Source organism: Amblyomma mixtum, chromosome 8, assembly GCF_055824585.1.
Source record: "Amblyomma mixtum isolate Tamu chromosome 8, ASM5582458v1, whole genome shotgun sequence".
Taxonomy (NCBI): Eukaryota; Metazoa; Arthropoda; class Arachnida; order Ixodida; family Ixodidae; genus Amblyomma; species Amblyomma mixtum.
The window spans coordinates 7988077-8015717 of record NC_143019.1 but is presented as its reverse complement, the minus strand read 5'-3'; the positions used below and the strand labels follow the sequence as shown (position 1 = coordinate 8015717).

The window sequence follows — 27641 nt, the reverse complement described above, 5'->3', positions numbered from 1 at the left end:
CTGACAGGAAAAAAGCATGGCTCCTGTGGTGACGGGAACGCTGCTGGGAAACCGCCGCTCTTTTGCGTCTTCGGTCTTTACCTGTGAGTGACTGTTGGTAGAAACTGTATAGAATCAAAGGACCTGCTCGTATCTAACGCACAAGAAGGGATCTCGTTTGTATAAGCGAGTTGTCGAACAAGAAGGAGCCTTTGCCCCTGAGGCGGTGTGTGCCCACTCCACAATTCGAGCCCGCTTAATTTGTGACGATGCAGTGCGTTTCTTCGCTTCGGCGATCGCCTCGGATACTGTCGCCAGCCGCCGCTCGCCGCCTACTCAGAACATCGCCAGTTTGCTTGGATGCTGACGAAGACGATACCTCGACGCTCACGAAACAGCGATGGGACGTGGTCATCTCAGGAGCCGGGCTGGCTGGAGCGGCTCTCGCATGCGCCTTGGGTAAGCTGCTGCGGCGCCGGCTTTGAGGGATTTATGTATGCAATGGCCGGCTTATCGAGGAAAACCAATGACAGTGATCTGTCAGCGAAGAAGCTGTCGGCGCGATGTGGATCACGGCCATTAGCTTCCGAAGGCAGGGTCACGAAATGACGGGGGATTAACGCCGTCGTTTTACGAGCGCCCTGGAAGAAATATCTTGTGCATGCTGCTGACACTGCTGTTCGGGCCGTGTACGAGTGTCAGGATATCAGTGACTTCTTTCGCATCCTGATTGCGCAGAGCTGCATGTGTTTGTATTCAATGGGTGGGATTTTACGAAGCGTACCCCAGAAACGTCGCACTTCGCATCTCCCGCTTAAAACTTCTTTTTCATAATCAGGCGGGTGTATAGCACCGTGATATCGAATGCGTTTAATTTGCTGACAGGGTTACAAATTACATTTCTAAACAGGATCGTGTTTAGCGGAGAATGATCGCGTGTTGTGCATGATATATACGTTGTGTGATGTGCTCCTTTGTAAGGCACTGATATCCGTACTGCATGCTTTGCATAATTAAACTTAGCTATTGCGCAATACATATGGCGCAAGCAGGCAGATGGGGAATGATTGCGTGTTTGCATGATATATACGTTGCGTAATGTGCTCCTTTGCAATGCATTGCATCCGTACTGGATGCTTTGCTTAATTAAACTTAGCTATTATGAAATACGTGTGGCGCAAACAGGCGGATGGGGAATGATTGCGTGTTGTGCTCCTTTGTAATGCATTGCATCCGTACTGCGTGCTTTGTTTAATTAAACTTATCTATTATGAAATATGTGTGGAGCAAGCAGGTGGATGGGCCCCTTATAAAGTAGCTCACTAATTTTCCCTCCTCCGGAAGCGTGTGTTTATATTTTGTTTACATGCCGCGCCTTCAGATATTAGGGTTATTTGCTTTCTTAAAATTTCAGATGCACACTTTCCATGGTGCTAGTCTTCATTTGATGTAGTAGAACTAGCAGAAAAAGCCGTGGTGTCATTTTTCACAGGTATTGCATAAAAGCTGCATGTCAAGCAGCTGGCCATCTGAACTCATCATTTAAGTTCTCGTTGCACAGTGTTGCTGTGGCACGTAAAGACCCTCTAACCATTACCGTTATTCTTTGTTCCATGCTTTAAAATGTTATTATCATTAACTCACTTCACAATGTTTATCACTGCTCTTAAAAGCACAGGATGCCCTAAATGCACTTCAGTGGTAGTTTAGAAAGGTATAGTGCATGCTTGGGCAATTCATCATTAATTTTTTTTTCAGTTCTCTGAAATCAAAACTCAACTAATTGCATTTGATACATATATTTCGCTGCAGTTATCATATTATCGCTGCATACTATCTGCCATGGTAGTGCAGTAGCTAAGCAATATTTGGCAGTGACACCAGGGCCATAAGCTAGCCATTGCTAGCAGTCACCTGGTCTCAATGGGAGGGAAAAATACAGAAGTTCCTGCCTGCTGTTGGCTTTATAGAGGCGCACTGGTGTGGTTTATGGTTTAGGAGGTTTAATGTCCCAAAGCGACCCAGGCTATGAGGGATGCCGTAGTAAAGGGTTCCAGATAATTCCAACCACCTGGGGTTCTTTAATGTGCACTGACATCATAGAGTACACGGTCCTCTAGCATTTGGTCTCCATCAAAATGCAACCGCCACAACCAGGATGACACCCATGTCTTTCGGGCCAGCAGCCAAGCACCATACTGAGCCTTCGCGGTGGCTAGAGGTGCACTACTCTTAATTATAATTGCCCCGCTGTTTGCCGAGCTCTTGGACCAATGTGTTGTTTTTGAACTGTGCTGTCCCACCATATAGGATCAGAAAAGAAAAAAAACACAAGAAAGGAAAAGTGAAACTTTGGTATTAATATAACATATTTGTAACAGAAATGCCACTCCTTTGGTGCCAGAGGTCTCAGGTTGTTGTGCTCAGAAATCTAGGGCTACCTTGCACCATAACTTTTTTAGGCCCCTTGATTACTCTGAAATGTTGGAAAACTTTTGGCCTTATGGAGCCATACCAACTTTTCAAAAAGTGCAGGACACACGCATCGATTTGTGCACACACAGAACCCATTTTATCCACCCACCAGACACGAGCTCAGTGTAGGGTCTATGTTAGGCGTTCAAAAAAGTCTGAAGGCCGATACTCTGTTGTGGGCATTTTCTTTTGTTCTTGTACAGCAAGGAAGCTGGGTGAACTGGTGTGTCCTATCAGCGTCCATTTTACACAGCCCTGCAAGTTGTCAAAGGTGCTTTTTTCTAAATGATGTCACTTTAGCACATCGTGACCCATTGTGAGTCTGTCATCGTTTAATTTTTGCAGGTCAGCTGTCTTCGCGATTACTTTTTGTGCTAATTGCTAGCTTAGAAGTAAAGGATGAAGCATAATATTAGAGCCTTGCTAGGTCTTATCCTTAACTTGGCTTTCCTGTTGTGTTGATAAAAATGCATAGAGTTGTAGTGTGTTGTTTCATGCTGAAAACTCCCAGTTGAATTTTTTCTCACGCTGCACTTGTTAGAATCAATTGACCGATAAGTTTACAGCCAAGAGATATATGTTTTTGTGCACTCATTTCAGCCTGGCTTGCATGAAAAGTGTTCAGTTGAGTATTCTCAGTACAGTTACTGTATGACACCGGTGTATTCTGGTAGGGCTGGTTGTCGTGTGGAAATGGGGGCCTGTTCATGATGTGATCGTGCTTCATTTCTATGAGACCAATAATGTTTTTGTATGCTTGTCTCCTCGGGCATGTTTAACTGTCATGTCAGATGGCTAACTTTTGGTCATCCATTCAACTCGTGTGTATCACTATTTCATGTTATAAGGCCTCATGTCATCGTGTTATCTTACATTGAAGCTATCTTACATCACTCTTATTATGTTTGCAACATGAAGATTGCATGCAGTCTCTGCATTACACTGAATACTCTTGTATGTGAATAATTTCGCTTTCAGAGTGTTGTGCTTTTTTTGTTGCATAAAAAAAGTTTTGCCACCAAGCTTTTGTACTTTTTTGACCCGCTGAGGTTCACATGCTAGTATAGTGTATTTGTTGTTAATTGGTCTTCTGTTTTCTCTCTCTCTCTCTTTTCTACAGGAACATCGGAGGCGTTCGCCAACAAACGGGTGCTGCTCATTGACAGGCGGCAACTTCGCTCTGATCACGATGAAGAAAACTGGAGCAACCGTGTCTATGCACTAACGCCAGGAAGCCGGAGCTTTCTGCAAAGTATGGACTGGGTTTTCCTGAGCAAAGTTTTTTTTTGTCTCGATGTAAGTTTTGTGAGAGTCTGACAGGAAAACCTGCGGGTGAATGGTAAAGGAGTCACGCTATTGCTGTGTCAGAAGCTCCTGCTGATTAGTCATTACATGATGGCGCTGAGAGTCCCACCAGTTCTCCACTCCTAGAGATGCTGTTCCTTTGTGTGGAATAAACTGAATGCTTGCAGACATAGAAAGAAAAAGAAAATGTTATTGAATGACGCAGGAGCAGGTAGGCTTTTTTTTTTTTTGTAACGCTGTATAGTAATTGACATATGAGGCCTGAGCACAAAGAGAGACTATGACTCAGCTTGCAAGGAAGTATGCGTCTCTCCTTTGTGGCCTGCTTACTGTGTTTAGGTGCAACTAAATCTGCTGTTAATAAACAGAGCTAAAATTTTTGTAATTTTGCAGTTCGTTTTAAACATACCTACTAATTTGTCAGGGTGATTCTGAAGGGCACGTTAGCTGCTTCTGTTCAGGAACTATTTTCTCTACTGGTGTTTATGGTAGTAGCAATAGCAGGGGGGCTTTCTGCTGTTTCTTTCACAGTCGTGGGTTCAGCCTGAGTACAGCCCCCCAAAAAAGACTCATGGAAGTCAGAGTTGAATGTCAGGGCTGCAAGTTTTTGAATAGTTTTCGAATAATTGCAACGGAGTTCAAATGAGGCTTAACTTAGTTTACTTCTACAGCTGTTTTAAAAACGGGACCCACACTGTTACTGCACAGCATTCTCCCATGCTCAGTCTGCATGGGAAGGCTGCAACACAGTCCATACTTCTGGGAGAATTCATAATGCTTATACACAGCCTCCGAGATTTGGTGACGCAGTAGTACTTTTGCAGGTTTAGTGAACCGTGCCTTGATGCCCATCTTGCAGGCCGTGGCTCATACATAGCTCTTGCCACTTTCATCTGCTGAGATTGTGTTTATTTGCAGTCATGATTAGATGGAAATGCGCATTTTTTTAGTGTATGTCATGGTGGTCTTCCCCCGGGCGTTCCTCCTTGTAGTGAAGACCCTATTTAAACCCTGCCAATGATCAATGCTGTGCCCAGACGAATACAGGTTTTCTTGTCGAAACACTGGCATACACCTCGAAGCTCCTTCCTTGTTCACTTTGTGATTGGCATGAACCGTCTGCCTACGCTCTTTCTACCGTGGCCGTAGAATTAATATACTGGCTGGGCGTTGCATACCGCCTAGTGGAGATTAGTGCTGGGGTTTTTTGCAACTCAGTACAGTGAAGTTCAATCCTTCATTCCTTTTAAGGAGGATGCGACAAAATAAGTGGCAGGTTTGATCAATATAGTAATTTTCAATTTCTCTGTTCATTTTTTTTTCATAAGCCTTGAGTCTTCATGTCTCGCGACGAAAAAATATAGCAAAATAAATTGTACGAATTTCGAAAACTGTGAGTGAATCGTGCTTCTGATGGTCCCAACACAGCGGAAATTCCACGGGTTCCCGACGAAGGAGCACCACCGTCTTAGTATCACCATGAAATGGAGAGATCAGAGGATAACAACTTCCATTGGTAGCAGTGCTGCATAGTGCTGCACAAGCCAATAAAAGCAGCAAGAGAGGAATGAACTTTGTTTGATTTTTGAAAAATTGAAAATTGGTTTTTGAGGAAAGGAAATGGCGCTGTAATTGTCTCACATCTCAGTGGACACCCACTGAGCACTCTAAGGGAAAGGGGGAAGGTGGGAGTAAAAGAAGAGAAAGAGGTGTCTTAATGGAGGCCTTAATGGGGGAGCCTAATGGAGGGCTCCGGAATAATTCGGACCACCTGGGGACCTTTAAAGGGACACTGAGGAGAAATTGAAGCTGGCTTGTATCGACAGAATACCAGCTCCTGATTATAAAAACACCACTCATACTGACAACAAAGCTCTTGTAACATAGAAAAGAGCAAGAACCAAAATACAGGTATCGCCGCCACAGGCCAAACTCGCAAGTACAAGCGTGATGACGTCATAGGACAAAACAGTGTTGCTAGAACCAATGGTTCTAGTAACACTGGGACACGAGGAACTACGAATCACTGAGGTGCAGCCAATGCATGCGTAAATCTCCTTGACGTCGCCAGATGGCGCCACGTACTCGGAAGCTATGCGCGCGCCTGCAGCATCGGAACCAATAAGCGCCTGCTCACCGTCTGTAGGCGGGCTCCCGGTATTCCGCTAACGGTAACAAGGTACACAGTAAGAAGGTACACGGTATGCTAAAGGCAAAAGGTGTCTATTTGCGAGAACTTCGTTGACGACTTCGAGAAGAGGATCCATCGTAACGCTGGCAAAACCCCGGTGCAAAAGCGACGGTAGCGACGGCCACAATAGCTGATAGATGCCTTCAACGTGCGGCCGGCAGTAGCTTTCATTTCGGCTGCTGCTAGGCCGCTCTGCTGGCCGACAAAAATCACGGAGTCTGCGTTACGTCACGTACACGTCATGTTTCACGTCACTTAGTCCTGTGTCGTGATAGGAGAATCCCAAGTTTGAATCTGAGCAGCGGGAAAAACTTTTTCAACTTCGAATCCAGATTTCTTAGAAATAAATGCATCTTTCGCTGCCGGCCAAGTGGCAACGAAGCCATGAAATGCCAAACTATCGGATTTTGCTATAACAAAAATACTAATAGAGCTCTCCTCAGTGTCCCTTTAACGTGCACTGACACTGCACAGCACACGGGCGCCTTTTGTGTTTTGCTTCCATCGAAACCCAGCGCCGCAGCCGAGTTGAAACGCGGGATCTCTGGCTTAGTAGCCGAGGGCCCTAATCACTGAGCCATCGCAGCACTTTTTCTGTGATTGTTCTCACTTGTCATTCTTGCATTTCACAATGGATGACAGCAGAATGATTCTATTTGTTGGACATGAATGCTGAGATGTTGAGCAGTGCAGTAAGGCTCTCAGTTTTCCTATGTACACGTGCAATAGTTTCTTGAAGTTACTTTTCTAAGGAACGTTTTCATGGAAATCTGCATACTGGAGTTAACTTCTATTTCCATGTGTACTAGAAATCTCAAAGTTCTAGTAATAGCTTTATTGCTCAGAGCATTGCTTTGGAAACATGCTGACAGAAAAAAACTTGTGCACTTTCTCTATACCTGTTTTCTCTGTGCCACTTTTTCTAGGACTCCGTGATTTACTATCAAGTGAATGGTAGTGTAGCCTAGTCTCCGAGATTCGTGTTCAGAAATCGGTCTCGGTGCCTTTGGAGTTTTCTTGTAAAAAGGCTGGTGTTGCCGATACCTGTCTCTCATTTTTTGGCCTTTTCTTTGTTATTTTCAGTTTGACTAGTCTCTTTTTCATTAGAATGCAGTAATCTGTCTATACAGGCAAACTTCAGTTAGTTCTCAGTCTCCCTTTAATGAATGAACATGGTGTAATCCTTCGTATTAATGCAATTTAGATCATTTTTACAATTCGCTACTGCTTAGTAGCCAACTTGCGGTGAAATTCAATGGAGTAGGACGCAAGGCTATTCAGTCTGCTTTTCTGTGGCAGATGCCCTGGGTCTGTACTTTGCTTTAGAAACTGTAAGAGCTCGTGGTTTCAGCTGTGCATCTGCATTCTTTTGGTAGCTCTTGGGGTGTGGAACATGCTGCCAAAGTCCAAGGTGCAGACAATCAAACGAATGCGGGTGAGTCTTCTCTTGTTTTTAAAAGTAGCTCATTACTGCACGATTCCCGGATGTGCTGACTACCTACCTGGCAAGATTATTATAATCATGTCAAACTTCTGCTAAGCTGTATCGTTTCATGTCTATGAACTGTGCTGGAGAAATCAGGGCTGTCAAGAAAAGTTAATTGGTTCATTGCAGAAAATCTTAGATCACATCTGCACAGCACAAACAAGTGTAGTACAGAAAGAAATACAAATCAAAGTGTGGTCTTTTGTAGGAGGCCACATATTTTCTAAATGTGACCATCGGACTACTTGGGGTTACGACAGCTTTAAGCACTTGACCTGGCTTGCCTGCATGTTTGCTGGATTTGCATGAAATGTTTTAAATTTATTTTTGGCAAAACCTGTGAGTAAACGTTGAGTAAGATTTGAGTCAACATCATCGTTCGGTGGGATTCCAAAATTCTTGCAATGCTAAAAAAAGCTTGAATCTAATAATCACGCCTTGAAGTGAGATCTCGAAGCTGGATCAAAGGGTGCAACTCTGCTAATGGTGTACTGGTGATTGATTTTGAAGCAGCCAGATAATTATAGATTTTTTTCTTTTCTTGTTGTCAAAAAGTGAACGTGGTTGCAGGTATGGGAATCGCATTCCTCGGCCTCCATTGCCTTTTTCGGCCGCACGGCCGCTGGAGAAGTGGCATTTGACGTGGACATGACCAACCTCGCCGACGCTCTCTACCGTCGCCTGGCACAGCTACCGTCGGAAGTTGTTCGAGTCTGCTCCGGGGTCAAGGTGGGGATGGCTTCCACATTTCATTTTACAGCAACAGCTGTTAATTAATGGCACCAACTCCTGGATCCGTGTCGTCGCCGTAGATGTTCGGTCGGGGAAGAAATTCAAGGGGATAGGAGAGTAGAAGAGGAGGGGGGCATGTGACAGCCTTTACGCTGTGCTACGTGTTTTATCTTGCTCGCATTTACTGACATTGTTTTCATAAAACGTGTAGGACAGCGTAACAGCTACCGCAGGGGTCTCACAGCACACAGTACCACGTAAACACTTGTCACTTTTTTCAACAAGCGTCCACGCAAATCTTGTGTTAGTGTTATCTAAATCTAAGATGTTGGGCTGCACTGAATCTTGCATTGAAGTGTAGTGTTAGAAGGATTGTCTGCAGCATTCAGGCACTTTTAATCAAGCAAAAGGCAGCAAGACAGCCTGTCGAGAGTCGTATTGTTTTACTTTATTGTCAGATATGATTAAGGCTGAAAACTTACTGCATGGTTCCTAATTGCTCTTCACAGCTTCAAAGGACACGTTAGCCTTTGCTTACAGATTATTATGAGCTCTGCAGACAGCACGTGACTGGTATCACAAATGCTGACCTTGTAACCAGGACTGTTTGGGGAATATTCAAGACTTAGTTGAGGAGCCGAAGAGGAAACTACCTTATTTTGAAGGACAGCTTGAAGAATGCATGCTGAGTTTTATTTCTTCATTGCATCAGAGCTTCAATTATTTCATTAAATAGTGGCTGCTTTAAAGGGCAGCTGCGCCACTTTTCGAGAATTACGCGATATTCAAGGATTCAAATCTATATAGGCTGTGGGTGAAGCATGCCAAGTTGTTTTGCACTGCTATTTAATATAGTGACGTAATCAACGATTGAATTTGGCCCTTCTCCTCAAAGCACTGGAGGAGTGCAGGAAAACTCACCGTGACGTCACGGAAGGTATGATTTCAAATTACCGCTGCCGTCAGCCATGCCTCGTTGGACGTGGCCAAACAGCGTTCAGTGGGTTTTGCCTTCGGTGGCTTTGGTTTTTTTCCTTCAAAGCAGGCGTTTATGCGTCAGGAAATGTACCGATACCTTCAATGACATCATCATGCGTCCCCCACTTAGCGTTGTGCGCTGCGGAGAAGCTTGAAGGCCGTCGCAATTTTAATTGGTGATAACGTCACCGTTTCAAATGCTAGGCCGAAAGGACTTCGCATACTTTACCTGGAAGTTTCACGTATTCAACCCTTTTATGCTGGTCGATTTCTAAAACCTATGCAGTTTCCCTTTAAAGGAGTCATGCTGTTGTAACTTTCTTTATCATTTTTCATGCGTGCAAACTGTGTGCCTTGCAGGTGGTCAACTATGAGCTGCCAACTCTGGAGCGTCACGACCCAGTGGATCCCTGTCCTCCAGTTCGGATTCAAGTGCTCGGAGAAGACAAGCCACTGGAGACCTCCCTGCTGGTGCGGTTCTGCTGTTAAACATGTTTATTTTCATGTGGAGAAGCTTATCAATGGAAATACGAAGACGTGTTATCATTGTTGTTTGTGCTGATGAATGCTCATTGCTCTTTCTCATTCTGTTGTTATGAGTATAAAAGTGGAGCAAAATGGTGGTTTGAGCTAGTTGGTACATCTTTAAAATTTCACCAGCGCTGCGACTAGGAACAAGAACAGAGAAGGAAGACAAGGACAAGCGCTACTAACAACTGAAAGTTTATTTGAAAAAACACAGATTATATGCACACAACTGACAACCCAAAGCGCCTGCGCTTCCCGCAAAAAGCATGCAAAAGAAAGTTAAGAATCTAGATACAAAATATCACATTCATGTAGGTTTACAGATGGTGTGCTAACGCACGTGTCGCTGTTCTTGTGAATATGATAGGCTTCACAGCGACACGTGCGTTAGCACACCATCTGTAAACTTACATGAATGTGATATTTTGTATCTAGATTCTTAACTTTCTTTTGCATGCTTTTTGCGGGAAGCGCAGGCGCTTTGGGTTGTCAGTTGTGTGCATATAATCTGTGTTTTTTTCAAATAAACTTTCAGTTGTTAGTAGCGCTTGTCCTTGTCTTCCTTCTCTGTTCTTGTTCCTAGTCGCAGCGCTGGTGAAATTTTAAAGAGTATAAAAGTAAAAGTTTGCAGCTTGAAAAGTATGTAAGAGTGGCTGCTTTCTGCATTTCATTGCAATCAGTTTGATGACAACCTCGCTCAGAAACTCACTCAATCGAACTTCACGACATGACTGAAAACTTACATGTCGGGTGTGCACCTTTCCCATGTAGCGCTTATTGACAAATTAATTGATCTCTTTGCCACAGAACAGCTAAAGCTTTAAATGGCGATACAGGTGTAGTTAGAAATGTGCCACAGCTGTGTTTTTTCTAGGAGAATAAGTTATGTTTATCATCTGTTGTCTGTGGTGAATAACATGCTGTGGTGCATGATGCCATTGCGTGCATCACGTAAGCATGAACATCACCATCTACGCTCTTTGAAGTTCAGACTGAAGAACTGTTTCTTCAGGTTGAGCTATCAGCAGTTCTTTTGATCTGTGCGTGTTCCTTTGCTGCTTGCCTTTCATGGCACATAGTTAAGAAATGAGGTCAGGAGGATTCTCTGTTGTAAACATAGTATGAGAATATAGCCTCCTGTGTCTATCTTTACCAAAACGCTAGCGTAGTACAGAGCTGGGTCTGTGAATCAGTGCTACTGGAGCACTGAATTGAAAGGCCGCAACTACTTTCGTTATTGTTTAAGGTCACAGCTTTGGAGTTTTTGCGGAATCACCACAGTGGTGATCATTTTGTTCGTCAAGTGACTCAACATAACCAGCGTTCCATGTGCTTAATTAGCCATGGCTGCATTAACAAACAACGAATGATTGTCAAGTGGTTTTATCTCCTGTCTTGCACTCTGTTGCATGCTGACAACACATGCCGAAGCTTTTGGGGACCACAGCCTTAATGGATTGTTGCTGTAAAAAAAACTTGTGCTGCAGGTGGGCGCGGATGGCTTCAACTCGCAAGTCCGCAAGAGTATGGGCGTGAGGTGCCTCCAGTGGAACTACAACCAGAAGTCCATCATAGCCACCGTCAAGCTGTGCGAGGTGCGCTGCACCAAGTTTGCCATTGGTAGCAGTGTACGGCTAGTCAGGGTACTGTTCATGCTGGAAACATTGAGGGGCATTGAGGGGCAGGTGTCATCTTCACAACTTCTCGGATTCATTTATGCAAACAAGGGAAGGGGAATGAGGGGCTCGTTATAAATATGAAAGAAGCCAACAGCCACAGAAACCAAGCAGCACAGGGGATTTTTTAATTAATTTTTAGCACCGGACGCGTAATTCGGAGGTCGTGGGTTCGGATCCCACCGGCGACAGTGGTTGTTTTTTCTTCTGCTTTTCTAATCAATTAGCTTTAAGCGATAACATGTTCAGTGATATCTAAATTGATCAACACCACAAAATAAAAAATAAATTAAACATCCCCTGTGCCCCTTGATTTCTGTGGCTGTTGGCTTCTTTCGGATTCATTTATGACTTGTATTTGTGTTCGCATTATACAGTAAGCATCATTTGGTCTTTCCAAGAGGCAGACAAGAAAGACAATAAAATTAAGAAGACAAAAAGTTGTAAACTGAAATGTGAGGCTTGGACTTAATTGACCTTACATTTTCCACATTTTCGTTTGGTTTGGTTTCGTTTGTTGGGGTTTATCGTCCCAAAGCGACTCAGGCTATGAGGGACGCCGTAGTGGAGGGCTCCGGAAATTTTGACCACCTGGGGTTCTTTACCGTGCACTGACATCACATAGCACACGGGCCTCTAGAATTTCACCTTTACATGTATTCTAAGGTCAGTATTCTTATCATTCGTTAGTAACAATAGTGGTAAGTTTAATTATTGTCAGCAGTATAGCACTGGATAGTTTAGACTTTGTAGAATTGCATTTATATTAAGTAAATCAAAGCATTCCTGGCACTGATTCTCCTTTTGTGGCAGTTGCCGTGTGCGTAGTAATGATGCAGAAATTAATGTACAAATTTTTACACCTATTTTCTCTCTCCAGCTGACGTACCAGATGGTGTGATTGAATTTTTTTGATGCGGGTATTGTGTTTCTTAATGTGCTTGTACCATCTTGCATTAGCAAAAGTATCTGGAGAAAGGATGTGGCTTCTTGCGGCCTTTTAATGCATTGTAACAATGCCATTGGCACTTGTGACTGTTGATGTAGGAATTATTTTCAGACGACAGTGTTGATCTGTTAGCTTTGAAATATTTCGCATTACAGTTTGATGTTGGCCTCTATTGATAGGTGATGACATTGTAATGACAACGCAGCTAGTTTAAGTAAGTTGCAAAAGGCCAAGAAACAAAATAGAATTGTCCCTGCCACAGGCAGTTTTCGCAAGCAAACAGGAGTGGCATCAGGACGTTTTTGTACACTCATCTCTGAGGCAAAGCCTCGCTGCCATTCAGTTCCAAGTGGTGATCCTGGAGTTTATTTTGTTATTTTACACATATCTCTGAGGCTAAGCCACACTGCCATTCAGTTCAAAGTGGTGATTCCAGAGTCCGTTTTGTTAGTGAGCACATATCTCTGAGGCTAAGTTACACTGCCTTTCAGTTCCAAGTGGTGATCCTGGAGTTTATTTTGTTATTTCACACATATCTCTGAGGCTAAGCCGCACTGCCATTCAGTCCCAAGTGGTGGTCTCACAGTTCGTTTTGTTGTTGACATCATGTGTTTGAATTGAGTGGCAGAAAAATATGCCCCATTTTTTAATCCCTTTTCTTAGCAAATATAATGCGTGTTTTGCTGCCGTACAAACATCAACATAGTCACAAAGGGACGTACAACGTACACTCTGTTGGTATTGAAAACAAAAATTAGATGGAGTGTTAGTCAGTGAACCTCCAGTGAACAGTGGACTGGCATAGTATTGTTCTGAAAAATTTGCAAACTGTTAAGCCTGTGATTTCACAGTGTTGTGCCAGTGACAGCTTTCTGCTGCAGTGCTAAGCCACAGTTGCAGCTAGAATAGTACTTGATTGGGAAAGTTGTATTAGCATGACAGTTAACTGACTGCACAGACTGTTGATGGAGAGCACTCAGTAATGCACGTGCAGTGTTTTGTATTGTTTCCCTTCCTTGTCATCATCAATTCGTGCAGTCAAGTACTTATTGTAGCTGAATTTGTATCATTAAGCAGTGCCATTATCAGGTTAATCATAGGTAGCATGTTGTTGTCACGAGGGGATAGTGTCAGAATTGTAAAGATCTCTTCTCTTGGATTGACTGATCTGCTTGCTCTCCGATTCTTACATTCGGTTGTATGCAATGCACTATCATTTTGCGCGACGTGTGTGAAAGGCTCCTTTTTTTCTCTTCCTCAACCTCTGCTGCATTGTCCTTTTGATTTTTGTCCGATTTTTATTCTGCAGAGCAGCTGTGCCGGCTTGCTTTGTTCTTCCATGTAGGAGATAAATTTACTAATTTTGAGAACTTTGCCTCCGCTGTGAATGACATTCTTGGCAACTGCCATTTTTCTGTATCCCTTGCTGCAGCCAGTAGACAACTCGGTTGCCTGGCAACGGTTCCTGCCTCATGGAGTGGTCGCCTTGCTCCCTGTAAGTAATCTGTCGGCATCGTCAAAAGCATTTTGCACTTGTTGGTGTGGAAACTACTGTGAGCACTTTGCTGTGAATCTGCTCCTTTAAAATCTCGTTACAAGAGACATGATTGCAAGAGACACTTGGTTATAAGAGACATTTGAAAGTGGTTTGGTTGTTTTTCCTATATTTGCCATGTTAACAACATCGCATACAAGAGACATGGTTACAACAGACACTCGGTTACTAAGGGCAACTTTTTTGGGTCCCTAGAATAAATTCTTCACTATTTAATTAGAAGAGACACAACCCAGATATGCTCACGCACTGTGGCCGACATCGTACGAACTAGTATGCGCTGCACTTTTCATTCCCTTGCCTTGATTCATGTCACATATCACATAGTTGCGATTACTGTCTCGCTGCACCAAAATCACCATATCACAGACTGTGTGTCCTCATCGAGAGATCGTGAACTTCCTCCTCAGCTACTTCACGGTTACAGCCCCGACGATGTATTCAATGTAGATGAACTTATCTAGTCCAACTCCTCAGTGTTTTTAGAATTTTTGGTTACAAGAGACCTTGGTTGTAAGAGGCATCTTTCTCGGGTCCCTTGAGTATCTCTTGTAACAGGGTTTTACTGTAGATAAAAACGCATTTATGTGAAGGGCACACTTGCCATGTGCTCAGATCCTTTGCCCTGTTTGGCAAAACAGTGCACATTGTCAAGTCTCTGCAAGTGCCCATGAACACGTCACATGCTTGAGGGACCACAGTTGGCCTCTTGGTGTCTTCGAAAACGTTAACCCCGGTAATGTTTGGTTGTATTGTGTTTGCCCTTTCTTGCAGCTGGACTCTGAGCACTCCTCGCTGGTGTGGACAGCGCGCTCGGACCTGGCGGACAAGCTGATGCAGCTGCCTGAAGACAGCTTCGTCGATGCGCTCAACAAGAGCATCGTGAGCTATTAACCTTATTTCTTCTTGCGGTCTCAAGCCGCTGTCTCGAAATCTAATATTGTTACGGGCACACATCCTTTGTGACATTCAAACTCTTCCGGTTTAGTACAGTTCAACCTTGTTATAGCTAATAGGCAAAGAAGTTCTATGTATATACAACTGACATTCGTAGTATAAAATGTTGTCAATAACGCGCGCGAGAGCAGCGCAATTTAGTTACCAAAGGCACGGCAGCTCAAGCAATATTTACTAGAGAAATAAGGATACCTTTTCCGCAAGTTTAGCACCGTTCCATAGGCGCTCGTAGCGATTCCGGAGGCCACAAAAAAAGGAGGGCTAGTTAGTGAGGTCGACTTCCCTGCACAGCACTGCCAGCACGAAACTGTGGCAGACCACACACCAGATAGGGTGGCTTCTCTACATCGCAGTCATATTGCATGGAAATTGTTGGTACATTGGAGCGGAAGTCATCGTAACTTTCAGCACCGCTGTGACAGCCAAAATAAGGCCAGCCTGGTTACTGCAAGGCTGCAGCCGTCCACACTGCTGTTTACGGGGGCATCATTTATGGATGCGAAAGGCGCAAAGTTGTGCTGACTGCCTGGTTGCGAGCCCTCCACACTGCTGTGTGTTCTGTGACGCGGTTGGCGAGTGCGAGACAAGTGCAAACCTGGGTGCGTACGCTTGTCCTGTCACTATCACCAACCACTTGCGTAGTGCAGCAAAGTCTGTCGCCTGCCATCCGATTGGACACCATATGGACACTGCTTGGCACCAAGGAGTTCGGTATATCCGTTTGGTGGTCAGCTGGGTTTGATATATAGAGTAAGAATTGTGTGTTTGTTAAAAATATTTAGGAAGTGTTCAGTGTAGCGAATAATTCATATAATACCGTGTGCTTTACATCGAGCTTCGTCACGGGCATAAGAGTTTTAAGCCAAATGGCATCAGTGCTCTATTCAAGCTCATTTTTCTCAAGTCTGTGTGAAGCTTCTTGTATGTAGGAATGATGGGGATGCTAATTTAATCTTAATTTGAGTTAGAAAGAATGGTAATGAAAAAAGGAAAAACGCGGCGTTTCAGGACCTGCTCGGTTCCTTCATCAGATGTGGCTGTAGGCGAGTTGCAGCTTGCCTTTTTAAGCCCTTGTTTGTTTATCCATCGGTCACTGATGTGACCCCACTAAATGCACATTCCGTCATGATGTTGACTGCCTGGCCTGCTGTCATTGCATGGAATACAAGGTAAAAGAAGTGAACATTTGAAGGTCCTGGGTAATGCTTTGAGTACAAAGGAATAATTGCTGTTGACATCCATCTGTCCTCAGCCATAAGGCTATATAAATGAAAGCCACAGAGCATTCTTGGAATCTCTGTAGTTGAAGAAAAATTTTTCCTGGTCCATGGTTTAAACGTGGGACGAGTACCTGCGGTCACGTTTAGAGAGCTCTATCCTCTGCAGCCATGTGGCTGTTCTCTGGTAATTGTCAGTGGTAATTAGCTCTTTGTTTTCTGCTCCACCTTTCAGATTAAACACTTTGGGAATGCCGTGACAGGGTTCTCGGTTCCTGCCGTTGGAAAGAACCCTGAGAGCATCGTTATAGCCTAATGTTTTGCTGCGACGACAGTAACAGTGGCGTTTGCTGAAAACGCCAGCGCATTATCTGTGTGAAGATGAGAAATTTTTCTCTGTGTGAAGCATTGGTGAGTGAAGCCTCCGCCTAGGGGGATGGCCCCCACCGTCCAATACCTTGATCCACCCTGCACCCCAGCCACCAGAAGCATCACCCACCTGTCACCACTCCACACCAGCTCCCTGTTCACACCACACTGGCCCCTTATTAAGGCGAGAGCCTTTAATCCCTCATCGTTGTCGACAGAAGGTTGTCAGCAGAGGTGTCACGCTTTTCTAGTCAGACGAGAAAAAAAAATCTTTGTGCACAATGGGAGTCGAACCACCATCCGTCCGTTCCGCAGCCGAGCCTGCTAATGGCTACGCTACTTCCTGCCAGCACATATGTAGTTCTCCTTGTCTAGGACACTGGAGAGTGTCTGCCGAAAGGCGTCGAATCAGACGGATGCCTCCCAAACGCCCTCCACTGTCTCCAGCATTTAAGATACACAAACAATTGTGTACTTAATTAACACCTTAACCACACATCAGTGACACAAGCAGCAACACCGCGCTAAAGGCTTTCGCCTCACCGCACTTTAGGTCAACAAAGTGCCCCCCCTGAATTTTTTCACACCACATCAGCCCCCGCCGCCACATTCAACCCACCCCATCACTAGACCTCCACCCTCCACAAGCACTACCCAGTGACCCACCAACCCACCTCCGCCCATTTTCATCCTTCAGAAAGATTCTGTCATGCGTGCGAAGCCTCCAGCGAGAGTAAAAGCAGTCAGCAGAATAAGCGCACCAGAGTAATCATAGACGGTCAGTGCAAATGCAGTCGCAGCTATCTTGCATCAGGTTTCGTGATCGTCCTGCCAATTTTTTTTTTTTTTTCGTTCTGGAACTCTCTTGGCCTTTTGAGTGACAAATGGCGATGGTTGAAAGCTAAGGGCAGCACCGTTGCTCAGCAGGGATACGGCATTGGTGTGCAGCGTTGCATTGTTTTGCACAGCTCATCGGAAACTGGAACCCGCTGCTGTGGCATAGTGCCTTTGGCTGCAGATCCCAAGCTCACAGGCTCAAATCTTGGCTGCGGTTGCCATGTTGCACGGGAGGTGAAACACAAAAGCTCCCGGGTGCTGTCTGCTGTCACTGCACGTTAAAGAACCCCAGATGGTCGAAATTAATCTGGAGCCCTCCATTGTGGCATCTCTCATAGCCTATGTGTTGCTTCTGGACTGTTCGTTAAACCCCGCAATTTCAGTTGCACCTCAGAAGGGGAAACGGCTTGAAGTCATGCATGGTGGTGGGAATGCCACGTGTAAACCATGCGGTTTTCTTTCAGGAAACAAGTGACATCTTAGCGAGAAGCCAGCATGCAAATAGTTTTGGTATTCTGTCCTTGCTGTTGCAGTGGGGCACAGGCAGGCACATGCCACTGGTTGACTCAGCGCTCTCCACACTCACATCTGGGCTGCAGAGGCTGGGCATCGGTAAGCAGGACATAATGTCAAAGCAGGAACAGTGATAACCATTGATAATTAAGGATGCAGAAAAAAAAAACAAATGAAATGGCCTCAAGAGAGTGCTTGGAGGTCAACTGCCAGTCGGAGTTGATAAGAACAGTGGTAGGGGCCATTTTGTTTCACAATTTGTGGCCATAACCATCATCTGATAATGAGGTGCTGAATCGTCTTTATGATATAAAGATGGAAGTTTCTGCCACTGTGCTGCTGAGTGTTCAATACTCTTTTAGTGGGCACATGCGTGTTAAGTGGGTACAGGTAAAATGGACAATACGTTGCATGCCATCTCAGTTCAACTGCTTGAGGTTTATGCTTGGCCCACTATGTCTGTGAACATAGCATGGTGAAAGAACACATCCGTGCCTAATTTGCTTGCCTGCAGTGGCGAAGGTCAAGGAGGGGGTGATAATCTAATTAGACGTGCGTGCGGCCTGTCTACATGCGTGGGCCAGGCACGGACCTCACGGAGCGAAAGCGGGGCATCACACGATGCCTGGTCTACGTGCAAGTGGTCCGTTATATGAATCAACCGTTAGCACTGTGCAGATTTCTGTTCTAATAACTAAACAACATTAAAGTGACTGTAGCATCATCAACGGAAGATAAGATTGTCCATGCAGAGCAAAGGACATGAGCGTCGCTCTGCAAACCTTAGGCAGAAAAGACAATTGCCCACAGAACAGCAAATGGCTTCTAGCAGCTTTGTTTTGTTTTGAAACAGTACCATGAGCAGTGCTTATGATGTGAATAGTTTATCAGGTATTCCTCATGTGCATTTCGCTCTGCTCGGGAATGGGACATGGATGCAGTAAAGGTTTCGAGTACATCCACAGGATTTGAAATGAGAGAACAACTGCCATTAGGATCTCACTGAAACTAGCCATGGGGCTGGTGTGGACTTATGGCTCAGGTTTAAAAGTTAGGGGCAGTTATTCTCCTATTTGAAATTGACTGCCCCTCTGAAGGTTCTCACGTGTTATGCTGTTAGAATAAAGCCGCATGAGAGTTATGCCTTTCAAGAAGTTCCTATGCTCTAACACGTGCTGCATACTGGGGAGATCATTTTTCTGGCTGGAAGTGAGTGTTCATAGGAAAAGCGCCTCTGTCTTAAGTTTTACAGTAAATTGTTATGAATCAATGCTGTTTCTGCCAGCGTTCATGTTTTTGTCAGTGACTTGCACAAACAGCATTGTACTAGACTCACTTACTTTAAGTGAACAATCTGACTGCTTAGTGTGGCTAAAAAGAAACTTTGGCACCTTTTTCACAGCCGTGCACAACATGTGCAGCATTCTTATTTGTTGCTTGCATGATGTTTGCTAAATTTCTGGATGTTTTTATTGAATTGCTGCAATTTTTTTTGTTTCACGTAGTCAGTCACTGCAGCGGTGAGCACCCTTGAAGTAATGATTTTTAAAAGTTTGTCCATTTGCAAAGTAATTACGTACCCATTGTTTCAGCGAACACTTGCAGAAATTCCTTAACGGAGCATTTGAAATGGAAAGAAAGTCTTTTCGGGTGCAAACTGTCAGCTGTGGCAGTAGTCAGTTATTTTGAAAATCGTGCTAATTTAGTTATCTGATTGACAAAATTTTGCTGATAAAATTTTAAATTAGTGGTCTGGTGGCTAGGACCAATAGGAAGTTTGTAGCCACATTGAGTGCAGTGTGTCATTGCTTAGTGCAAGATATGGGTTAGTCATCGGTAGCCATGCGCCCCTATTTTTGAGAGTGATGAAGCAAGAGAAAGCACATGCCTGAGTACAATAGTGCAGGTGGTTAGGCACTGCAACATGCCATCAGCGGATGTTGCTTTTGTAGCGAACTTCCTCAGTTTTGGTTTGCGCTCAGTTTTGCACTCAGTTTTGGTTTGCGTGAAAAAATGCACCAGATTTCCTTGCATTCGGGGCTTTTAGAGAGAAACCTTTTCTTCATTTCAGAAAATCTGATGTAGTATCATTCAGTCCTTGGATAAAAAAAAATAAGTTACTAGTGCATCCGTCGCAGCTGGCTTTTTGCTCCTGAAAAGAGATTTTTTTTTATTTTCACCACATGGCACATGGTATATGGTACCACATAGTACCACATGGTACCACATGGTACATGGTATTTCCTAACAAATTTGTTGTTTGGAAATTTTTGAAAGTGTTTGCTGAATCACCCAGTGTATATTAGTAGTTCACCGCATGACAGTTGCTGTAAGTTTTCCTTCAGAAGCTGCGAGGGCTGCCTAATTCTCAGACCCGCTCTTCTTTTTCTTTTCCTTTCCTCGTCGCATGGTGTTCAACAGCGCCTCCTCCCAGCAGTGATGCTCCGATGCACATCCTCTCGCTGGTGCCAGGCAGCCGGGCTACTTTCCCGCTCGGCCTCAGCTACGCTGCACACTACGTGTTACCCAGGGTAGCCCTCATTGGGTGAGCATTGGTTGCTTTAATGCTGTTTCCTTATTGGTAGCAGTCCGAGGCCTTGAAGATGAGGCATCACATGGGGAGACATGGCCGCACTAATGGGGCTGGAGCACGTAATTCAGTTGTGCTTATAAAAAGCAAGCTTATTAACAATACTCACGTTTAATTTTTGTAGCAGTTGCCAATTTTTCTCTTCTCAGAAGACTGTAAACATATTGGTACAATGAGAATTTCTGTTGACGTATGCAAATACCAAATTTGTGGCTGTGAAGTGACTGCGAATAATGATGACTGGTTGCAAATAGAATGCTTTCGAACGGTTTATGATGTTATTACATCTAGTTGAAATTGAAAACAAACAGTTTTTCACAAAACAGAGTTGTGAAAAGAAACAGAAGTATTGAGTGCAAGAAAGGGCGAGGGAGTTGTAGTAGTAATGTCTTCTGGACTAATAACTTGTGTGGCTTTCTTTATATTACATGATTGTATTCAGTAAAAAAAAAGTAATATGAGAGTTGGACTCAATGCCTGCATGGCAAAAGTTTTTGCCGATTGCTGTTATGAAGAATCATAAGCAAGGAGTATAGTATTTCCTTTCTGGTGTAATCATGTCTGAACTAGGTTGCTATCCGTCGGGCATTGCTCGGTGCATCTCTTGCGAAACGTTGCATGACTGCTCACAAAACGAACAAAGAGCGGCAGCTTTGGATACAGTGTGGGCAAGAGTATCCCTTTCATGATACTTCAGTGACTACTGAGGAGAAAGCTTTGGCTGTGGATTCCCATAGCAAACAGAATGTTCACACCGAGATATAGCCCACTTAGGCTGCACAAATTGATTTTGCCGCACTGCAAGCTACGATGGGGGGGGGGGGGGGGGGGGCATAAGGCATAAATGCTGCCACCAACCAAAGGTGTGAAAGAATCTGTGCTGTGAGAGACAGCGTGCTAGCCGCACCGTGCAAGATTCAGTTTGTAGTCTGGCTTCCAGATCTCTTGTTTCCGTCATCCACATTGTTTGCGTGCTTACTTTTGCTCAAAATAAGCACTTTCTATGTTGTAATAGACGAAGCTCATGCAGTGTGAAGGCTCTCGCTGCAAATTAACGCTCGTGGGCCACAACATCATCCTTTTCGCTACTCTGCAAGAACCGTCACCGTGCACACCGCATCTCTTACCATATTGATCGGAAACGATATTAGCACCAGGTCCTGTTCGCTTTCTTTTGCCAGCACGTTAATAGCCAGCCATGTCGCTAAGCAGTGACATGTCTCTTGATGCTGCAGATCATTTTGCAGTCTGCGAGCGCATATCATCGGCACTGACTTTCATAGGGCAACCACCGTGATATTTGACTGCAAGTTTAGGTCATCGAAATATTTCTTAGTTTCTGAACGTTTAGGAGCTTTGAATGCTTAGATTAGTAAAGCAGCAGTTCATAGTGCCCAAACCGAAAGTTAAACCCTTTGTCAAATGTCGTCAGGCCATTTGGTCATGTAGGTTGCTTTTCAACAATATAGTTGAAGCTTATGAAGCCCCTCTAAATCTCTGTTGGGGGGGGGTGGAATTCCTTCTCATGGCCTTTTGAGAGCTTTTGACCTTTAGGGGTACCATGGGGCCTCCATTCTAGGGTTAGAATGCAAGCAGTGTGAACTCCAGGTTCATTGGGAAGTTTAACATTTTTTAAAACATCATGTTGAAGTAAATTTTAGTTCAGTGTTTTAAAGAGAGAGCAAAACAAATCAGCAGAGAGTTCTTAGCAATATTGAAGCCTACAAATTTCTCCCTTCGATCTTTCGGCATGCACAGTGATGCGGCGCACCGGGTACACCCGATGGCCGGCCAGGGTGCAAACCTGGGATTTGGCGATGCCCAAGAATTAGCCCAGCTCTTGGTCGAGTCGGTGTACAATGGAGAGCCGATAGGTAAGAGACCAGTTTGTTGTGTATTTTGCTCATCTACCTTGTCTTTCTTCGCCTTTCACATATTACCCCATATTCCTTCTGTGTAAAATACTATGCCCAAACTTGCCACTGCCTGTGAATGATATGAATAGAAACAGCCATCGGTGGTTCGCAAAATAAAGGACCAGCCTATGTGCTACAAAGTGGGGTTTTGTATGTCAGGGAGTATATCTGATTAGTGTCCAGGCGAAAACCAGTTTTCACACTACCTCCAGCTCTTGGCTGCAAGTGGTTACTAAATAAATTTTGAGCTGCCGAATGAAATTTGTGACTCACATTGTCAAGCTAAATGCAAAATCAAGGACAAGATTCGCTCTTGGGTACTGACAGTGTGTTGAATTCCACCTTTGATCACACCATGCAAATGTAGAGTTTGGTAAAATACTGAAAGTCAGTGATTGGTAACGATTTAATGAGCCTGGTTGTGGCTTAACTAACAATTGTTGCTTCATGACACTAACTGGAATGTGTGGGAGCATTGTAGCAGCCTTTGAGGAAATTAGAATTTCTGCCTCTTTCTTATAGAGCGCCTCTTTGGCTTCTACCGGAATAAGTTCTCTCCAACCACTCTTGACATGTTCAGTGCATGGGTTGCGGTAACTGCATGGGAACACGATTATAGAATGTAGGAGTTGCCTCAAGATGTCGCTGCCTGCTTGCTGCCTTTTATTTTGGCTGGTGACCTACTCTAACTTTACCAACCTTTTTGCATGCAGAGTTCTGCAACATGTGGCGATGCTTGTATGAAAACAAGCTAGCTGCCGGCATATAATTGAAAGCACTGTACCAGCAAATACTTCCAGAGGTTGCCCACTTGATAATGCTGGCTTGGGCAGCAAGTTTCTGAACCAGCGGTATGCGTCGCTCAGTGGTCTCTCCTTCGTCCCGTCCTCTCATGGCGCGGTTGAGGTGTCCACGCAGAAGTGAAACAGTTACTGCATCTTTGCTTTCCTCAGAACTGATCTTCATAATTTCAAAACTCGCATGTGTTCAGCCACAACAGCAGCTGCTTGGAGGTGAGCAGCAGTGGCAAAAAGCCCAGGCTCTGATCAAAGGTACAGCTGACGTGCAACGAAAAATTGACACGCGTTGTCACTCTTCTGGGCAACTAAAGTGCTTCAACCATAGGTCTTTTTCTGGTTGCACGCCTGCTGATTGTTCCCACTGGGCCTCTTGTAACTGTAGTACTATTATGGAAACCATTGTTTTGTACCTACTGATAGGTAGTATAGAACTAGGCAGTTAATACCAACTTCCTTTTTCATAAGACTGTATGCAAGGGAAACTTAACCAAGAGTTACAGAGAACCAGGTAGGTTGGTAAAGTTGGAAAATTGTTTAGGGTGAAGTAGGTGATACTGGCTCTAAAGAAGGATGACTTTGGTCACTAGTTGAAGCTTTTGCCCTGTGGTGAACTTGTCTTGGATGACCTGATGATGAAGGCAACACCCTCACTCGGTGACATAGTGGCCAGACAGACCAGGGCCGTGGCTAACGTCTTCCATTTGTGCACATATATATTGAGCGCAAAGTCTGTGAGCCACTGATTCAAGTGGCAGGCACAAGTTGCAGACTTGATGCTTTCATTCACTGCTTTGGTGCACTGCTTGTGTTCCTTGTGCAGTGAGCTTCGACACCCTCCTGCGCTACGAGACCCTCCGCCAGCGGCACACGGTGCCCTTCCTCCTGGCCATTGAGGCCCTGGTCGGGATGTACCGTTTCAACGTGCTGCCCCTGGTGGCTGCCCGCAGTGTGGGACTCCAGCTGATCGATGCCTGCGTTGGGCTCAAGGTACGTGGTGCACTGCACGCAACTGGGGTGTCGAATTGTCTGGACCGTCATTCTCCTCGGCTGTCACACTTGTAGTGAGGCATAACTTGGGAAGCCTGTACTCTGCTTCATGGGGGGAATATTTGTCAGGCTTCTCTTTCTTGGGGCACTATTTGGCCTTCTTATTCATGCTAAGGGCTCTTTTAAATGTTTTGAGTGTAGCTTTTGCCAGTTCAGCATTCAAAAAGTAAGTCTCAGTGAATAAGTTGACTTTAATTTGAAATTCATCATTATCAAGTTGCTGAAAGAAGTGGTTGATAGCTTTTTACATGTTCTTACAGTACTGCACAATCACATTGCTTGGATGTCAACCACATTCATGGTGTGACTGTACAGAGACTACAGCAAGGCAGCTGCTTTCATGTAAATAGCTCATGACAACTGCACTGCTGCGCTGTTGTTGACACGTTAGTGACAGGCACACAGGAACGGGGAAAGTCGAGGTAGAAAATGCAAATGGCGGTGCATAAATCATGCTCCGTTTGCCAAGCCGGTGGCTCAAAATTGGGGAGAGAATGAGAGATGGCAAAAAGTTTAGGAAGACAGAGCAAGCAGCTTGCCCTATCGCAAGGTCTCCACCACAGGGACAGTCTTGGAACTAGCGACCAACAACTGTTTTGCACTTTGTGGCTCAGATAAGATAAGGAGGAGCAGAGCACCAGTATCCTGGCCCTTGATATCGGCAAAGAAAGAGTCTTTGAAGAACAGTGTTATGTTTTTCTTTGTTTGTGGACTTAGCAAAGTTCTATGCCTAAATGAATGGTACGGCAAAACAGCGCTGACGGACGGGACGGAAGAAAGCGAGACAGTCACATGTGCTGAACTAACAACCAAATGGTTTATTGCGAAAGAGGGGGCAATATAAAGCATTGAAGGGAAGAAGAAATGCGGTGCAATACATGACATGGCATGCATTCGGGATATCAGCACTGATTAAGAAAAGTGATCCTGTGGGAATAGAGCCACCGATGGTTGGCTTACACATGAGTTGCCTAATGCGTGAATGTGAAAGGCCTCCGATATCAGGCGTGAGGTGTGATCTCTATACTTGGCGATGATAGTGGTTTGGTTTAGAAATGCCTTACATTCGTCGCGATCTGCGAAATGAATGACCATGTCATTTCGGCGTGACTTGTTTTCAATGTCTTTCGCGTGTTTGCGTAGCTGATCATTGATGCACCCTCCGGTCTCCCCGATGTAAAAAACGGCCGCATGACAGTGGGACCTTGTAAACCACACCACAGCAACAGTTGACAAATTTGTGTCTGTGTTTCTTTCTGACAAGCCTTCTTTCCACTTTCCTGATTCACTCTCTTGCACAGGCCTCCCAACTTGTTCCTGGCAGAGAAAAGGAATACTCCGTATGTTCACCAAGTATCGCACAACCTGAAAAAGATTGTGAACAAAGCCGGCGTGAAGCTCCTTTTCTCTTCCAGGAACAGGTTGGGAGGCCTGTGCAAGAGAGTGAATCAGAAAAGTGGAAAGAAGGCTTGTCAGAAAGAAACACAGAAACATGTTTCTTAAGATTTGATTATTGTGACTTCATTAACAAAAAGTTTTTTTCCTAATACCAGCTGGGTGTGAAAACATTCTAATCTTGTTTTGTATGTTTACAAAACAAGAATATATATTTGGGTTTCGCTCTTGCCTCTATATAATTGCTATGGGTATTATTTGCCTGCTGCTGTTATCACGATGACTGTGTTGGCAGTTCCAGTCAAGCTACTAAACAGTAGCTTTTCCCTGCAGCCCTTGGACATTTATCCATTTACATGTGGCAAATAAACGTATTGTAGTTGTATTTGTAGACTCTTGGTGGCCTTTTGCTGGTTGTGTCTGCTTTTAAGCGTTTCTTTCTTTGGTTGAAGCAGTATTTTTATTGTGGGAACAAATTATAGTTGCATTAATTATAGTAGGTATGTGGTTAGCTAACAAGGATTGGGGTATAACTACATATCTTCTCCTTGCCTGCAAGCTGGCAGTATGCAGTGCTTTTACATAACAGTGGGCACGCTCCCCATCTGTTCCATTTTGCATTCATGGACTCAGCACTGTGTTTCATGTAAATTTTGTTAGCAGAGGTTGTTGGTTAATGAGAGCATTTACACGCAGCTTAGTTAGTCTGAGAAAGAAAACTTGAGTGCAGTCCAAAATGCTTTGACTGTGGTGAAATGGTACTACTTTTGGCCCTGGCCACGAGTATGTTCCATTGAATTATTTTCCTAGGATTCTAAATGTGTTGATTTTCTCCATTTTCTTTTCTTTTGTTTTTTAAATTGGAACATGACTACGGAATGATGCTGTTTTGCTGTCTTGAATTTTTTGGCAATTGGCCTTGGTGCTTAGCATTTAAGTTCTTGACTTCTACTTTTTCTTATTTCAGGATAGGATAGTTGACCGTGCCTCCTACTAAACATGACTGTCGGGCACTCTACGTGATGGTGCCTTCTGTAGGTGAGCATTGTGTGTATTTTTGCATCGTAACTTTGCAGGACATTGGCCTTGTTTACGATGGCTAATCAGAACTAAATAGTGTTCCAGAAACTTTTGAAATGCATCTGGCATATGGTCTGCTGTACACCAGTGTAGAAGCATTAGAAACAGTGAATTAGATGTGTGCCTTATTGGATTGAGTGTGGGCTGTGTTTAAACGGGAGATAATGTGGCAAATATGGCTGCTTTCCTGTACTAAACGGAGAGTAACTAGTAAGTGGGAGCAAATGTATAAGAGTTTGTCTTTGCTTAGAGCAAAATTCGGCTTTTAATAGAATTGATTGTGGTTGCAACTGTTATACTAGTAAATGTTGAAGCAGCTCACACTTGCAGCTTCATGAGAGAGTGATTTAAATTCACTCCTATTGTTTTTCTTTCAGAATGATCTCATCCCCGATTTATTGGCAACTGTGTTTCACCATTTCATAGGCCTTGAATAAAACATGCTGTTGTTGCAAATCTGGTCGTGTAATTTTCCACTGATGTCCTCAGATGCATTCTTCATGAAATCGCTTTTCAGTAACGGTGAAATGTACGCAGTTATTATTACAAGCAATGCTTTGAATTTCATATTTATTCATTCAGGCATTTTATCTCTCTGAGGGTCTGAATAGGAAATGTGGACATGGCTCTGAATAAGAGATGGGGACATTGCCAAGCATAAGCAACCGCTTCTCATGAAATGTTATTTTTGAATTTTGCTTTGTTGGTTGTTATATGTACATATGCCATGGAAACAGCTTTGCCCATTTGTTGGTTTTTACAGCTCTTAGACTGGGTGCAAATTAGTTCCTGTCATAGTTATTAAGTAATCAAAGGTTTTTTTTTTTAGAGCAAGAGCTCTACTCTTGTTATTAAGTAATCAAAGGTTTCTTTTTAGAGCAAGAGCTCTACTCCCTGGGGTGCAACTTCTGATTTCGATGTGGATGAGACAATGACCTTCAGTGCCTCACAAGGTCAAACTAAACTTAACTGCGGGGGGGGGGGGGGGGGGGGGTATGGCCCAAGCTACTGTAATATGACCACGTGATCACAAGACCATGAACATTGGGTACATGACCTTGTCCCT

At 44.2% G+C, this 27641-nt stretch overlaps 1 protein-coding gene across 1 annotated transcript; it reads left to right on the top strand.

Moving 5' to 3' along the window:
• Positions 1-26533, top strand: Coq6 (ubiquinone biosynthesis protein COQ6, mitochondrial). Its single transcript, XM_089556425.1, has 13 exons — positions 1-438; positions 3575-3706; positions 7327-7385; positions 8007-8165; positions 9507-9617; positions 11162-11269; positions 13732-13794; positions 14629-14736; positions 17768-17846; positions 20169-20292; positions 22096-22211; positions 23874-24040; positions 26463-26533. Exons 1-13 carry the CDS (start codon positions 249-251, stop codon positions 26490-26492), a joined length of 1446 nt encoding a protein of 481 aa, XP_089412551.1. The 5' UTR covers positions 1-248; the 3' UTR covers positions 26493-26533.
• Positions 26534-27641: the final 1108 nt, after the last annotated feature.

Coding starts and splice junctions, on each gene's coding strand:
- Coq6 (XM_089556425.1), top strand. CDS start 249: ATGCAGTGCGTTTCTTCGCTTCGGCGATCGCCTCGGATACTGTCGCCA. Junction 14,737..17,767: donor ATGCGCTCAACAAGAGCATC/GTGAGCTATTAA, acceptor TTGCTGTTGCAG/TGGGGCACAGGCAGGCACAT. Junction 17,847..20,168: donor GCTGCAGAGGCTGGGCATCG/GTAAGCAGGACA, acceptor GGTGTTCAACAG/CGCCTCCTCCCAGCAGTGAT.